The following is a 15762-nucleotide window of genomic DNA, read 5'->3' on the forward strand; positions in this document are numbered from 1 at the left end:
CCATCGGCGTCTGCACACCCCTGCCACACACGCCGCTTTCTTCCAGAAAAAAGGGACATGTTCCAAAGCCCGCCAACAGAAGGAAGCAATTTCTCCACTGCGGCGCGTTGATTTATATACTTCTTTCGCCCCCTTTGCTGTCCGAGTTGTTCGCATCTCGAAATCAAAGTTGCGTTGCGCATTTGTGTTTTGTGTGTTTCCCGTCATTCCTTTGCAGCAGAGGTTGCGTCCGATACCATGGCGACCTCAGTAACTTGGTAGGTCACCACGAGTCGCACCGAATCGAAAGAGTCGCATCGAGCTTACACAACTCCTACAGGAATGCCACCGTCGTGTTCCCCAACCAGACCGCCTCTCACCAGAGCTACCTCGGCGTCCTCGACGACGTCAACAGGTACAATGTCCAGCTCAACACCTTTGAGCGCCTCTGGGCAGCTTGGTACCTGTGGATGCAGAACGACATCCTCGCAACGGGCATCATGACCTTCGTTATGCACGAGGTCGTCTACTTCGGCCGCAGTCTGCCTTGGATCATAATCGACGCGATCCCCTTTTTCCGTAGATGGAAGATTCAACAGGTATGCTCCATCCATGCTCCACGGAGGAGGAGGATCCTCATCACCACAAACACCGGAGTCCGACCCGGGCTTTGAAGGACCTGTCGACTAACTCATCAAACCCACAGCAAAAAATCCCCACATGGAAGGAGCAATTCGAATGCGGCGCCCTCGTCCTCTTCAGCCACTTCACCGTCGAACTCCCCCAAATCTGGCTCTTCCACCCCATTGCGACCTGGTGCGGCCTTGGCTATGGCGTACCCTTCCCGCCAGCGTGGAAGATGGCCTACCAGATCGCGATCTTCTTCGTTCTCGAAGATACCTGGCACTACTGGATGCATCGCGGCGCCCACTGGCCGCCGTTGTACAAGGCCGTACACAAGATGCACCACTACTATTCCGCCCCATTCGGCATGACCGCTGAATACGCCTCCCCGATCGAGGTCATGTTCCTCGGCCTCGGTACTGTCGGTTCGCCTATCCTCTGGGTGTTCATCACCAAGGACCTGCACCTGTTCACGATGTACCTCTGGATCGTGCTGCGCCTGTTCCAGGCCATCGACTCGCACTCCGGATACGACTTCCCCTGGTCCCTGAGACATTTCCTCCCCTTCTGGGCCGGAGCCGAGCACCACGATGTGCACCACGAGAAGTTTATCGGAAACTATGCGTCGAGCTTCAGGTGGTGGGATTATATCATGGACACGGAGGCCGGTGCCGAAGCCCACCAGCGCAGGCGCGAGGCCAGGATTGCCAAGGCGAAGAAGGCGCAGTAAATCGATTCTACTCAATCGGCTGGTCGTCAGGTGTGACCAGTAAAAGAGCTAGATTGGTCCTGAAGTGGCATAGTCGTCGCCGATGTGAATCGGCCTTCATTCTTTTACGGCCTGCGACGACTTTTATGATGAATTGTAATTGCATTAGACTTACATATTAATACGACGATCGCTCCTATCATGTAATGAGCGTTATCAATATTGGAATAAGCCTTCATGAATATCTGCTTATTGCAGCCTAGTCTGAGGCCATGTCGCTAACGACCCCTCATTGGCGGCAGTGCACATGTTCAAAAGCTGACTCGCCCCTCAAGAGGGTCATGGCGTATTGTTTCTCTAGGCATCACCCATCTGAAACACCAAAAGCTCAGCGGTATGCCGGCACTTGGGGTAACGAATATGAACAACGAGATCAACATGGCGAAGCTGAGTCTAGGTGGTAAGCTGGCAATATCTCTGGAGAATCTCCCGACCGAGCTCATTCACCGCATCGCATCGTACTGCGATGTCGCCGACGTCCACGCCCTCACCTGCGTGTCCCGCGCTATCCGCATGTCATGCAGCAATCCCTTTGTTTTTCAAGCTCAGTTCTGCCACCATGTAAGAGCCAATTACCACAGACACAATTGCTTCATCTTACAGACTTACCAGGCACCCGATCCCGAATCTAAAACAATCCCCAACAAGTATACGCTGGCGCATATTGTCAACAGCGCCTTGATCAGCCGCCCCGAATCCGACGCGAGAACTATCTGGTCCCACCTCGCCGCTGTCGCCTCAACCCTCCCAAACCTCTCAGACGAACTCGATGAACTCATGCTCCCCTACCGAGCAGTGTCTTGGCAATCCGCCGGGAGCGTCAAGCTCCCCAGCTCCGAACTCCTCCGGAAGACCCAAGCTTTGATCGGCACATTCTCCACTTTCGCCGTCCTTGGCTGTAAGCTCTCGCTCATCCCCTGTTGAACCCCTCGCTAACATGAGAGTGAAGACATCCCTTCGATTGATCTAGGAGTCGCCGCAGCGACGACAGGTCTTCTTATAACCCTCACGGATCCGCACAACTGGGCCTCGTACATCCATGTCTTACCCCAGATCAACAGGCTCGTGCGGCAACAAGCTTTCGTCCTCGCGCTAGGTTTGCTACAGACTCAGGTCCTGAACAACTTAGGCATCATGGCATACCACCTCTCCAAGATGGCAACCTGGGACGACACGCACACCGCCTTCCACCGCTTCAAGACGTCGTGGGAAGGGAGGCAGACGGCCGCGTTGTTGGTGCAGGTCCTGCTTGCGCACCTGCTCCGAAGCAGCTTCTCAGCAAGGCCGGCGAGCGAATATCTGCCGTCTCCGCGGAAGCTCCCGCTGGCGATGGTGCATGATGAAGCGGGAAGTGCGATTGTGCCGCTGCCGGACCCGTTGTCGCCGGAGCAGGCTGAGCGAAGGCTCACGGCGTTTTCATCGACTGGGTCATGGGACCGGTGGAACCGGAGGTACGTCCGCCACCTAACACAAGAAATGGAGGATGGAGAGTGGTATGGATACTTCACTTGGGACACAGCGCGCAATCAAGCGACGTTTCTCGAGACTGGTCCGATTGAGAACATACAGTTCAGGTTTGGTGCTAAGGAGTCCGCTGATGGCACAATCGAGGTCATTGCCGATAATTGCAAAGAGCCGTCTGGTCTGTTTGCTCTTCACGGTGAAGTTGATACGTCGCTGCAGAGCATCATGCTAAAGAAAATCAGCCCAAGGGGGGTTGAGTGTAATTATCGTGGTTGGTTCACTCCATTAGGTATTGCAGGAACCATGAATCCATCGCCATGGGGCTTGCCAGGGTGGTTCTGGATTTGGAAGAAGGAATGGATGGAGGACACTCCGTGTAAATGATTTTGATAGTGCTTTGCAACGGTGATTATACATAACCACGAAGCTTATGAATTCGCGATGGATTCTCATTTTGATCCAGCATTCAAGACGATAGGACGCGTCCAGGTTCACCATCAGGCCCTGGGTGCCAGGTACACATTCACAGGTCCCTTCTGCCACAAAATATAAACCTCGCTCTCATCATACCACTTCTGGATGTCTTCTGTGGCACGGATGTCAAAATTCCAGATCAACCTGGCCAAGATCAGGCGCATCTCTGCGTTGGCAAGACTAGGTAAAGACGGAACTTGTGTAAGCAAAGGCTCGATGAAAGGGGAACGGAGTTCAACGCAAATAAACAACGTACTTCTTTCCAATACAGTTTCGGGGGCCAATTGAGAAAGGCTGCAGAGCTTTCTTCGCATCGTTGGCAAACCTCGGGTCATCCAGCCACCGTTCAGGGATGAATTCCTCTGCTCTGGCGAAATGGTCGGGATTGTGGTAGACAGCCCATTGCCATACGTCGATGGTTGTCTAAGATGAGGATTCAAGTCAGCTCAAACACCGTCTCACTACCCATAAACATTCCAGCAGAAAGATGTCTTACCCCTTGCGGAACAAACTCGCCCAGAATATCGTCGCCCCCTTCTCCGGCCATACGCGGGCTGGAACTGGGAACGGGAGGATACAGCCTCATGCTCTCATCCAGCACAGCCGACATATACGTGAGATTTTGGACGCTGAGCATGTCAATCTGGTCCTCGCTTTCGAATGCTGACCTGACTTCGTCGTTGAGCTTCGCCAAGGCGTTGGGATTGGTTGCCAAGAAAAAGGTGGCGGCGGACAGCAATGTGGCCGTCGTCTCAGAGCCAGCGACAATCAAAACGAACGCATTCGACGTGAGCTCCTCGAAAGTTAACGTCTGTAAATGATCAGAACCAGATCTCCACATCAGCTCTCATTGCATTTCAAACTTACAGCACCGGCCGATTCAGACTTTCTGATCATAGCATCGATGAAATCAGGACGACTGGTCCCAAGATCCAGCCTCTTCCGCAGCTTCTCTCTAGACAACTCTTTGTTCTCTGCAAACTTGGTAACCAGGCTGCGAGGGACAGTCATCATAAGCAAAGGCCCCACCCATGAAAGTCGTCTGCTGCTAGTCAGGAAAGCTATGTTTTTGATACTTTTGAAGATGATGTCGACCCATGGGTGATACGTCTCGTTCTCCAAACACCCAAACGGCTCGCCGAACGCCAAATCGCCAATAACGTCAAACGTCGTGAAGTTAAACCACCTCTCGACATCGACCGGACGAGATCCACCTTGCGATGTTTCTCGAAGTTTCTCAAAGAGTTTGTCGACGTATTGCTTGATGATGGGCTGCTGTGCCAGCATGGTCTGAGCTGAGAACCCGTGAGCGAGGGCCCGGCGGAAGCGTTGATGGTCTGCACGATTGGAGCCGATGATGTTGTCGCGATTGGGGATGGAGTTAAGCAGGTCTTTGGGGTTCTCGCCTGTCTTGCGGTGGCCGCGCACATCCTGCATGCCGTCGGGGTGGTTGACGGATATGTGGGTTGGACCGACCCGGACGATAGGGCCGTACTGCTGATGGAGCTTCAAGATCTTTCGATGACCGTTGCCGGAGATGTAGAGGCGTACGTAAGGGATATAGGACACTGCCCAGAGCTTGGGACCCGGGAACTTGCGCAGAGGGCTGAAGAAAAGTTGGTAGATGGCGTAGCCGAGGAGATAGGCCAGGAGCTGTGAATCGTCGTGAGTGGCGACTCATCTACTTGACTGCGATAGAAGAGCTTACAGAACCAGCTGTGACAATTGGTGCCATCACTGCCAGGGAGAGTCCCCCAGCTCCATTTTCCCGGTGTGGCAACATCGCGGATTTGGAAATCTCGAAGGCGACCAGACTTTGGTGGTAGGATATTGGAAAATGAACGTCCAGTTAAGGCAGCCACCAACGGTTGCGACCTGAACTTTACCTCTTCAGCGCCACGGATCATGGCCTTTTTACTTCAGATTAACGCCATCTGATGTGGGGTTCATCGGGTTCTGATACCCTCCGTACGGAGCCCTTCCGTCGATCATCAAGCGGATTTCGGCACCAGACATATGCACCGTAGTCGCGGAGTTGTAATCGATACTACGGCGAATTTGAAACACCACTCAAATTGCATCGAATAGCAGCACAATTCACATGGACTTAAGAAAAAAGCCCGCTTTATCAACGATCCATGCATGAAGTAATGCCGCTAACCGCCCCGGAGCGGGCTTCTCCGCGCGGGGCCGGTCGGCGCTTGAACAAGTGCCGAAGCCGAAGAGCGGGCTGGAGATCGTTTACATTTCACCAGTTGCCAATCCGGCACGTCATATTGGTTGATACGTCTTCATCTCTTTCGTATAAATCCGTCCAATTCTCTAGCTACCGTCTGAGTATGATCAATGTGGTTCGTCCGGTGCAGCCAAATACATGCGTTCATTTGATGGCAGGGCCAGCCCACTTATTGGGACAGGGGTTTGCATGGAGGTGAGCCGGGTGGCTGCGCTTGGTCAAACACCATGTTCTCGTGATAAATCGTGATAATGAGCTGGTGTAACAACCAGCATCCCCAAAGCCAATGGACGAAATATCAATTGGGGAATCGGGCCGTATTTACTTTTCGATTGCTGCAAGGGGAGAATTCACTCACCCAATTCGCTTTGACTTGGGCTCACTAGCCTCACAATCTGCCAAGCACTCTCATTTTAAATAGCATGCAGTCAGCAGAAGCGAGCCCAAAGTCACTTATTTGCTCGTTTCTTTTCGCCCTACGGCGATGGAAAGCAACCGATGTTACTCAAATGATGCGCCGATGCGGCACGACGTATCCCAAATTGGCTTACTTTCAGCTTTTTCTACCAGGGCATGTTGAATTGCTGAGGCGAAGGATTCATCGTAGGGGTCTCGACTGGATTCAGCCTGTAGGCTTATGATGGGTCTGGCCTCATTCGCGATGCTTAAAATGACGCGACTGCCGCCTACATGTGGTGGGTTTCTTCTCTCGCTACCCACATCTTCACTCATTTTTTTGTTTCTTCGAATTCAGGTATCGCGCTCGCAGTAATTTCACAATCCCTTTCAAACGCAAATCACAATAACGAAGATGTCGCGCTACATTCTCCCGGTCGTCGCAGCCGCCGGTCTGGCCCTCGCCAAGACAGATATCGACGGCTGCACCTCATTCACCTCCACGGTCACCGTCCGCACCGAGATCGGCTACGGCAACACGTATGAGACGGTCATCTGGTACGTCCCGGACACCCTCGAGATCTGCCGAGGCGTCGACTGCGGCGGCGGTCGTGCCCCGCCCCGTAAGGTTCCCGGGTGCCCCATGTACTCCGGCACGGAAACCGTAACAGCGAGCTTTCTGTCCACAGATCCGGCCGCCCCGGTAAGCACAGTGGTCACCGTTACACCTACGAAGACTAGCACCGTTGCGCTTGTGACGGTGACATCGACTGAGAGCGGGGCAACGGAAGCGGGCGCTTCGGAGACGGGCTCGAGCCCATCGGCATCTGGCGGCAGCGTCGAAGCTACCACCGTTCCTACGACAAGCGTATCGGTAGCGACGGAGACTACGGGCGGAAGTGCTACTGGCACCGGAAGCAGCGCGGCAGCCTCGGGGACGGAGACACCGGCGGGAGCGGGGCCGACGGCAAGGGCTGGCGTAGCCGCTGCGCTGGGTGTTGCCGCTGCTGTTGCGCTTCTTTGAGGGTTAGAGGATCATGGGAGATACCTGCAATAAAGGCGGAGGAATGCACGTAGTAATGTTAATCACAGTGCTGTATGACGGGTCACTGAGATGTATCGGGGTTCTAATTTAAGCATCCAGCTCGCCAAGATGTCAACAAAGTTATGGTCTTCCACAAGGCTTCATTCGTCCTATCTTTCAGAAATACAAAGTATAACATGAGTTGAAGGCGGAGTAATCACAAGCAAATGAGCCGCGAGACTAATGCTGATGCGCAGAAAGGATTGCCCATAAACTTGAGCGACCCGCGACCCGCGACAGATCAAGTAAACTGATCCCCCAAGCACACCAAAATGTCGAAGCCTACAGTCATCCTCGTCCATGGAGCCTGGCACTCCCCTGCTCACTATCGGGAGTTCCTAGATATCCTCGAGAAGAAAGGATACCCGTGCGTCTGTCCGAGCTTGCCGTCTGGCGGCAACCCCTCTCCGGAAAACCCGCCAGATGCAGATGTTCGGTGTATCAGGGAGACGATCCAAGAATTGGCGGACCAGGGAAAGGAGATCATTGGCATCGCACACTCATACGGCGGCATCATTGCCACTGAGGCATTCGCCGGGTTTGGCGTCAAGACTCGAGCAGCCGAGGGCAAGGCTGGCGGCGTGAAGTGGCTCGTGTACTGCTGTGCCTTTATCATGGAGGGGAATGAGACCATGTATGACATAGCTCCGCCAGAGTTGCTGCCGTGGCAGACTGTCGAGGTAAGCCACTGCACTAGCTTCACTGTATGATTTACTCTGACTTTTGAAGGGGAGTTTGATATGCTTCACCCAAGGTTATGACATGGGCGCTCTCTTCTACTCGGATTTGTCGCAGGAAGACCAGCAGAAATGGGCAGGCTTGATGACGCGCTTCCCCAAAGCGTGCGCAAACTACGCCACCAAAAGGAAGGCTTACGAAGGCATTGACACAACGTACATCTACTGCGAAGAGGATGCTTTGTTTTCTGTGGTCGCACAGAGGATCTTGGTGGGCAGAGTGAGAGAGCGTGGCTTCGAGATTAAAGAGGAAAGTTTACCGGCAGGGCACTTTCCGATGTTGAGCATGCCAGATAAACTGGCGGAGATCATCTTCAACCTACCTCTTCGAGGGTCGAAGCTATGACCTCCATCCATCTCGTGTAGTGTAGTACAATGGACGAAAATATCCGATACTTTGATCCTGAAAATCCTCCCGTCTCGTGCCTGAGTCTGAATACTACCGAGACAGGAACACTTTGAGATGCAAGGCTGCATCAAATTCTTATGCTCCTTGGACGATCATACGAGATGAACACGATTGGCATCAATGGGCTTAGTCCATGTGGAGTTTGTCAGAGGCAACCCACTTGTGATGCTATTCGCTACCATTAAACCAGCCCAGTCAGTACGGATTACAAGGCGGATTCAGGAATCTTTATGCCGAGTTTCTTCGCCGTCCTCTCAATCCGGCCAACCTTAAGTCCCCGGAACCCCTCACCGCCACGCTTGAGCCATACTGGTCTGGGCCATTTAGACTTTCGGCACAGTGGAGGGGGCATGAACGACGGCATCAGACGAGACCCCGAGAGCGAGTGCAGGAATAAACATGAGCCGGCCGGACCGCCGACCCCCGGCTCCGCGCAAACGCAATCTCCACATCGCCAACTCCCCGGCCCCGGCTCCATATGCAGTCTAGGTTTCAAAATCCTGGGGTGAGGCAATTCACGACACGTCTTACGCGCGGTTAATCCCATCCTACCATGGATCTCGGATGATGGACCCTGAAGCCGTGATTCGATGCCGGCACGCTGGGAGATCAGCCGGGGAGGGGGTGGGTGCTTTGCTCAAGGCTGATTTGACGTGTGACATGCATCTGCTGTCGTATTTTCGGGTTCTCCAAGGGTCAGTTGTACGACGCGGTCTGTCTTGCGCCGTCTGATGGGTGTCATGCCGTGTCGCTCTTCGGGCTCCGGGCGAGCGCCGTGTCGGGATAGGAAGCTTTGGCCGTGCCGGGCTTAGAACAATTCTGTATTCATGCAGCAGAGACCGGAGGGGCATGTATATAAGCCTCTTCCTCCCCGTCTGCTCTACATAACCCCGACAGAATCACAACTAGCAGCATCATTCACATCATCTTCGATAACCTCAACCACAAACACAACTCAGCATCAAACCCGACTCCAGTCAGACCAATCATCTCCAACATGCCTTACATCGTCGCCGTTACTCCTAACATTCCTCCCGCCGACAAGGACGACTTCCTCGGACACTGGCCCGCGATCAAGGGCGACATCGCCAAGCAGCCTGGTGTTCTTGGTGTTTCCGGCGGCGAGGTAATTGGAGAGAACTTTGGACCGGTGTCTGAGTTTAAGTTCTTCCAGACCATGGGTAATCACCTCATATTTCGTCATGCAACGTAAGATGTTTGAACAGTCCAGTAACATGTGATTTAGCATTCGCGTCGGCAGAAGACGAAAAGGCCTTCGCCGACTCTGCGTGGGCCAAGGAGCATTTCCAGAAAGCCGCAGCGAAGATGGGCGCACCTCCGTTGATCAGGAAATTCCAAACCAGCGAATTCCCAGCGGACAAGCCCAAGGCCTTGACCCAGTTCACGTTTCTCGAGTTGTCGGATGGTAGCCAGCATGAAGGAGCGAAGCAGGCGTGGATGGATCTTGTTGCTGCGATCGGCGGCAATTCAATGGGTGGTGCAAGCGCTGACGACGGTCCGACGACCGGCCTTGGTGTTCTTGGGTGGGACAGCAGAGATGTAAGAACCCACAAAGTTCCAGATGTCTCGAGAGAACGAAGCTAACAAGTTGAATAGCAAGCTATTGAGGTATACAAGAAGCCTGAGGTATCGGCTGCCTGGGACAAGTACAAGACTTTCGGAAAGGTTATCACCATTCTGGTGAAGCTTGAGGCATAGGTGAATGCCATGTGTACATATCACACAAGGTAGCCCTGGCACCAGACAGACTACCTAGTAGATGTCCTGCGAAATGCAGAAATATTAGGCGGATTCTTACGGTGAATTAAGTAGGCTCGGTGAATGTTAGCTTAGACTCAGGCATCACAACAGGCAACCAAGTCTCTATGGAGTGTTCACCATATTCACTGACGATGCCTAAACCTCCACTTCAGTATTTCAACCCCGGTCTGGAAGGGACTCAAGGCCAAGAGTGGAGAGCAGACCAATTTCATAGACACCTTTACACCACAACCTTACAATACCCTCAACACCAAACTTCATCAACATGTCTTCCGGCGGTGGTTCCAGCAGCAATAACGGCTCAGGCTCAAACCAGTACGGCTCTGGTGGCTATTCCAAGAATGACTCTTTTGCCTGGGGGTCTAAGGGCCAGTCCTCCTCTGGTACTTACATCGACAACAAGGGTTACAAGAGAAACACCAGGGACGACTCTTACACCTACGAGTACCCTCCCAGGATGTACAACCCCGACGGCAGTGTTAAGCATTCCTAATCTCAATTTGGGATGAGCAGCAAAGATGCGGTAAAGAGGACGACCTTCAACGGTTCCATTCTTTCTTGAGATACCATGCACTTAGAGTAGTTTTGCCAGAGCAATACAACAGTCATATACCCTGAACTCAAATGCAATTGCACTACCGCACGCGTGGAGACTCCGAATTATATCTTGCAGGGCTTTCCACTTCATCAAATACGAAATGATCTGCACATAGGCAGAGTCTTTCACACTATAGATAGATTAGGAGCCTCTATTGATTGCGATCCGCTCCTCGTTACCTAGGACTCTCCATCCAAATGGTCCTGATTGACAACCCTCGCTGCAGTGTGCTTGTGTCCTGCCACAGAAGCCAGCCTGACTACAACAGCCTCCTTGGGACCACGACCCACATATGGTGCCCTTGTGTGTTAGTCCAGACGTTCCGTCAGTCGTCTCTCCTCCACTGATGCAATCGCCGGACTGACATCCGCTACCGCAATGAGCATCGCTGTTTCCACACCATCCAGCACTGAAGATATGTTGTTAGTGAGCAGCGCTCCCAGCTTAGCCTGGATCAGACAAAGCATTCAATGAAAGGGTAGGCGAACCTTGAGCAACAGTTGCCCTGAGGCCAATCTCCACAGACTGTGTTTCCATTTGTGTGGCCACAAGTACCGTTCGTAATGTTTGTAGGTTCCAGGCCACTGGTGTTTGTCAGAATCGACGACCCAGATTTGATGCCAGGCTGCTAGAATGCTTCTTACCTTCCGGCACCTGAGTTGAAGTCCACACTCCATGCCATGGTTCCACCAAAACACTGATTATCTGCCCACGCCTTCTTCTCCTTGATTGTATCAGCATCATCGTACCTAACCACTGATCATCCCATGTGATTTTCTTCATCATGGCGTCTGACATGTACTTCGGTGTCAAGCCCTTCTACTCAATTAACTGGTCGATCTCGACCAACGACATGACTCCGTCGCTGTTAGTGCAGACGCCGGCCTTGCTAGGGCCCCTGAAAGAGCACTCGAGGTCGTTGCAGCTCTGGTCAGTGACCGTGTATCCGCGCCCGTAAAGCGCAAAACACCAAAGTTGATCTTCGAGGGATCCAGCTCTGCAAACCACAAGGGGAGGTCGTCGGTGACTATGTCGCGGATATCGGCCTGGCCACAAACGATGGAACCGAGTGTCTTGACGTCTTGGTCCCAGAAGCCGTGGAGATCTTTGAGTTGGAGCACAATAAGCCAGGGAAGCATACTATGGGAATGACGAAAGAATCATCAGATCAACTCTAAACTCACCATATGCAATGAAGCCAAAAAAAGTTCACATAAGGCTCCATTGCCTTTGCATTAAAATAGCGTAGCGGGTTTGGATCTGACAGCATTGCTCTATCGTGACAATGGAAAAGAAAGACCTGAAAAAAGAGTAGAAGTTTGTCTCTCAGGGTTGGGTCCTATTTCAGCTTATACGTCGACAATCCAACTTCACAAGGGTTGGTAGGAAGGTTGACTTCTGATCGACTCTACATGCCTAGTACATTAAAAAAACATTCTCTCAATCGGGCTTCTTTTGCCACTAAGCTATGCAGCATACTTATTTCCTTGTGAAATCGGTACCCTCTTTGAGTAACGTTTTGAGATGTACGTGTTGGAGCAAACTAACAATCTTCAAAGCCCAGTCAGCAGTTAAATAATGGCAAAGCTTCTCAGTCACAAGACATACTGTTCTGTGGACCCCACTCGCAGTATCTGCAAGGCTCCTGACTTCGTATTTGTGGGAGTTGATTCGGGACTTGATAAGCTGGGGTTCAATCCAATCAGGTGACAGTAGTCTGTCATGCTGGATGCCTTTTGCAACTAGAGCCCCCATCTTGATGAAGTCGTCAACGCAAGTGGACTGCTCAGCAAGTACTTGAGCTACCATTGATAGATCCTGAATCAATTCTTCGATATCAAGGCGCAGATTCAGAAGCTGAAGCAGTATATCAGATGAAGCGACTGCACTTCTTGATGGTAACAGAGTTCGATGTGCTTCCCTCAAAATGCAAGTTTTGTCAGCCTGTATGATGATGTCAGAGTACATGATCAACACAGGTCCTGTAGGCTCGCCACTAGGGCTCACTCACAATCGTGGCCACATCCTGAGTCAGGGCTGAGATACCATGTGGCACGGCTTTGAGCTCGGCGGCAGGCGATTCCGGTCGTTGAAAAAATGCGCCAATGCATTCGTCAATAACAACGAGTGCAATGTCGTATGGCTCGATAGCAATGTGGGTGGCTCTGTCAGCTAGCTTGCGCCGGATGGACATGTAGATACTTGAAGGATCCGCGAGATCGCGGCCATAGCGCTTGGGGAATGAGGTGACAATTGTGTTCCCGCGTGTGATTCTCATCCACAGCTGGCCCACTATGATCGGGCTTGCTCGAAAATCTTTCCTACAATGCTGTTCATTTGCGAACCTTTCATGAAGATCTACCTGAGGACTTGCGCAAGCCTGCTGTATTGTCCGACGCAAATGAATAGGTTGACTGCTGAACAGGGATTTACTTATAACCTGTAGATCAGCATGAAGAGCCATCTTCTACTAGAGAAATGCTGCGTCAAGGAGCACTCGTCCAAGCGCTGTCGGTGTGAAGTCGCCTTTTCTACGGCCTAGTTTTGAGGGGTTGTGTGGGCTGCTGTGCTCTTTTCGCTGTCCGAAAACAGCTTCCTGCCGTTTTTGAATCGTCGAGAAAACGTGTGATGTGACCCTTTCCCTTCTTGACGGTAATTCCCAGTCCAAAAACGGCATCTGTTAACAACTTAGTATCTGCCACAAATTGGAGTTACTGTGAACCAGTCTGTTCAACACCTCATACTTACAGCAATCATCAAGTCTGGAAACGGGGACCAAGTTTCTATGAGAGCGCAGATGGATCTCATATGTCGGGAAAGTATTTGCCCCTTTTGCAAAGATTCCCATGATTTCTTGTGACCTTGGCAACGGATATCGGCACGGAGCTTCTCTAATACGAACTGCAATCCGGAAGTGAGACATTTCTTCCTACTACATCCGTGGATATTAGACTTACATTCATCCACTTGGCGACTTGGGTTAGCTGAAGCCGCATTATGACAGTGAATGAGTGTATGAACACACTAGCCTCAACATGGTCTTCAGAAATATGTATATGATTCACGTTGAGGGTTGACTCCAAAGGTGTGTCTCTATCAAGAAAGGACACCTCTTTATATGTTGGTGGGCCCGGTGGCCTTTGGGCAACACTATACCTCGAATGAACGGGGAACTCAAAAATCCTGCATTGGGGTTCCGTAGGCAAGCTTTGAGAAGGGCCGTTTTGGAAAGCATCGTCTGGAAATGAAGTTTTCGTAATACTGCGATTTTTAAGGCCTGCGAAGCCTTTTTGAGATTCCAAATTTGTCTGATGGCGCCACGCGTCGATTGCGTCACTAGTGTTGCGGAGAATCCGTCTTTGAAAAACATCGTCCGCCATGGCCCTAGCAGCAAACTCCTCCACGGAGTCAGTGTTGTTACTCTTTCGGTAGTTCCTCGCGAGATTCGCAAAACACGCGAATGGTGTCGGCAAATGGCATTGCTCGGTGTCTATCTCATCCATGATCGTCTGAAGGGGTAGAACGAACGCATTGAGGTGTGAACTGGCAATGACATGTCCGTAAACGGCACCGGACTAGGGTTCAACGACCCAAGACCTAGAGTCACCTTTCTTCAGATCCTGACCTACCAGAGTGTTAGCCCGTGCCGCAAGTCATTGAAGTTTATAACGCCACAAAAAAGACCCACCTTTGAAACTATCAAAACTTAGTGTCCAAACATTAACAAGTATGCCAGAATCAAGTCTCATTTGAGACAGCTTCCTCGAAATTGTGGCAGTCACCATACCACTAACACCAGCAATCACAATGGCAGTTTGTACTTGAGTGCTTGTTGCTGGTGGCATGACACTCGTGAGATATCTAGGAACAACTGACGAGGCGGGTTGTTTTGCATCAGGATCCTTGGTATCCTGATTCACGTCAAACCATAGCCAGGTGGGTAGCTTCATAGAGTCATCATCTAGCTCTACCAGGGCCCAATCAGATCCTGTGCTTAATATCGACCCTGCGGCAGCCGAGAAGTCGATCTTAGACTTCTCCGTCGATTCCACGGACTCTTCTTGAAACTCGGTTTGGCCTTCGTACCGTGCGACTGCCGTTGGAGGATCAATATCGTAATTGACATCGCTGCGGTCAATGAGACCTTCCAAGATATCTTGAGTTGATGGGATAGAGCTCTCGCCAAACTCGCCATCTTGCGAATGGTATGCTGTTAATGCATACAGCTTTCCCCCTACTTCAAGCAAACCGCCGATTGTTGACCAAACCTGTCTCTTGCCAGCGCCAGTTTCAATTAGACGACCACATAGAGACTCCTCACGAGATGTCCAGGCCATCGAAACTGGATCACCAATCGACGAGAGGTTAGACAGATTCTGGTAACATATCGTAAAGGGCGGGTCGTAGCGTTTGCGTTGTCTAGAAAACCTTAGGTGGAAGTTGATCATTTTCTGCTTATTTCCGAAGTCTCGATGTATTATCCGAATGCAAGGCGTCGGAGAGCCGTCATTTTCGATCTGGCCTCGAAGTATCTGGAGCTTTCCTGGTGGAAGTGGAGCATGTGCTTCACCCAGATATTCGAAAATCTCTGCGCAAGCTCTGGCATATTCCGAATCAAGAGGCTCGGGGAACTCGTCTATGTCTTGAATTTGAATCATTCTCACATTCTCAACAATTCTCATGAAGCTTGCAACTAACGTTGCCGGTCGAGCGTACGGAGAGGGTGTATGGTGTTCATCGGTCGATTGTCGGTGGCTAACGCCTCCATTACCTCCTATGGAATCGCGTGTTTCGTAGTTTGGCGGCAACGATATTTGAATAGATAGCGAACGAGAAGCCCCAAGACCGGATTCATCTTGCTCCCTTCTATTTTCAGACTGCTTCAGGGGGGCACTGTTGTTTGTGGTCGGCGCCCGGCGTAAGGACGATTCACGACGCTGTGCGACTCCACCAGCTGATGGATCCTTGTCCTTTCGGTAAAGCATGTGAAAAAGGATATCCCTCCGCCACTGCTTCTTCGGAAACTCATGTGAGGGCGCCGGAAGACTTTGGAGTTGACCTAGCTGATCTGGACGCGCCACTGACTCGACGCTGCGGTTAGAGTGCAGTGAAGACGGCATGAAACGGCCTAGTGGCCTTTGTTGCTGAACGGCCATGATCATCCGAGCGCTAGAAAAGGCTGACAGAATGTTGGGTAGGCAAAAGGATGA

The 15762-nt window shown here is 51.7% G+C and overlaps 7 protein-coding genes across 7 annotated transcripts; 6 read left to right on the forward strand and 1 right to left on the reverse strand.

Annotated features, from left to right (window-relative positions):
* Window positions 1-237: 237 nt before the first annotated feature.
* COL26b_012196 (uncharacterized protein) lies at window positions 238-1333 on the forward strand (the record flags this gene model as incomplete). The annotated part of the gene is made up of 3 exons (XM_053184843.1): window positions 238-257; window positions 320-578; window positions 686-1333. 3 exons carry the CDS (start codon window positions 238-240, stop codon window positions 1331-1333), a joined length of 927 nt encoding a protein of 308 aa, XP_053031224.1.
* A 417-nt stretch (window positions 1334-1750) lies between these two features.
* On the forward strand, window positions 1751-2931 carry COL26b_012197 (uncharacterized protein; the record flags this gene model as incomplete). Its single annotated transcript, XM_053184844.1, has 4 exons — window positions 1751-1933; window positions 1976-2270; window positions 2322-2823; window positions 2892-2931. 4 exons carry the CDS (start codon window positions 1751-1753, stop codon window positions 2929-2931), a joined length of 1020 nt encoding a protein of 339 aa, XP_053031225.1.
* Window positions 2932-3333: 402 nt separating this feature from the next.
* COL26b_012198 (uncharacterized protein) lies at window positions 3334-5093 on the reverse strand (the record flags this gene model as incomplete). Its single annotated transcript, XM_053184845.1, has 5 exons — window positions 3334-3490; window positions 3567-3733; window positions 3807-4121; window positions 4178-4963; window positions 5019-5093. The coding sequence occupies 5 exons, from the start codon at window positions 5091-5093 to the stop codon at window positions 3334-3336; spliced, it is 1500 nt and encodes a 499-aa protein (XP_053031226.1).
* Window positions 5094-6357: 1264 nt separating this feature from the next.
* Window positions 6358-6966, forward strand: COL26b_012199 (uncharacterized protein; the record flags this gene model as incomplete). Its single annotated transcript, XM_053184846.1, has 1 exon — window positions 6358-6966. One exon carries the CDS (start codon window positions 6358-6360, stop codon window positions 6964-6966), a length of 609 nt encoding a protein of 202 aa, XP_053031227.1.
* A 332-nt stretch (window positions 6967-7298) lies between these two features.
* COL26b_012200 (uncharacterized protein) lies at window positions 7299-8109 on the forward strand (the record flags this gene model as incomplete). The annotated part of the gene is made up of 2 exons (XM_053184847.1): window positions 7299-7706; window positions 7756-8109. The coding sequence occupies 2 exons, from the start codon at window positions 7299-7301 to the stop codon at window positions 8107-8109; spliced, it is 762 nt and encodes a 253-aa protein (XP_053031228.1).
* A 1060-nt stretch (window positions 8110-9169) lies between these two features.
* COL26b_012201 (uncharacterized protein) lies at window positions 9170-9891 on the forward strand (the record flags this gene model as incomplete). The annotated part of the gene is made up of 3 exons (XM_053184848.1): window positions 9170-9353; window positions 9419-9732; window positions 9790-9891. The coding sequence occupies 3 exons, from the start codon at window positions 9170-9172 to the stop codon at window positions 9889-9891; spliced, it is 600 nt and encodes a 199-aa protein (XP_053031229.1).
* Window positions 9892-10219: 328 nt separating this feature from the next.
* Window positions 10220-10447, forward strand: COL26b_012202 (uncharacterized protein; the record flags this gene model as incomplete). The annotated part of the gene is made up of 1 exon (XM_053184849.1): window positions 10220-10447. One exon carries the CDS (start codon window positions 10220-10222, stop codon window positions 10445-10447), a length of 228 nt encoding a protein of 75 aa, XP_053031230.1.
* Between the last annotated feature and the right edge of the window lie 5315 nt (window positions 10448-15762).

Source organism: Colletotrichum chrysophilum, assembly GCF_026319265.1.
Source record: "Colletotrichum chrysophilum strain AFK26 chromosome Unknown scaffold_166, whole genome shotgun sequence".
Taxonomy (NCBI): Eukaryota; Fungi; Ascomycota; class Sordariomycetes; order Glomerellales; family Glomerellaceae; genus Colletotrichum; species Colletotrichum chrysophilum.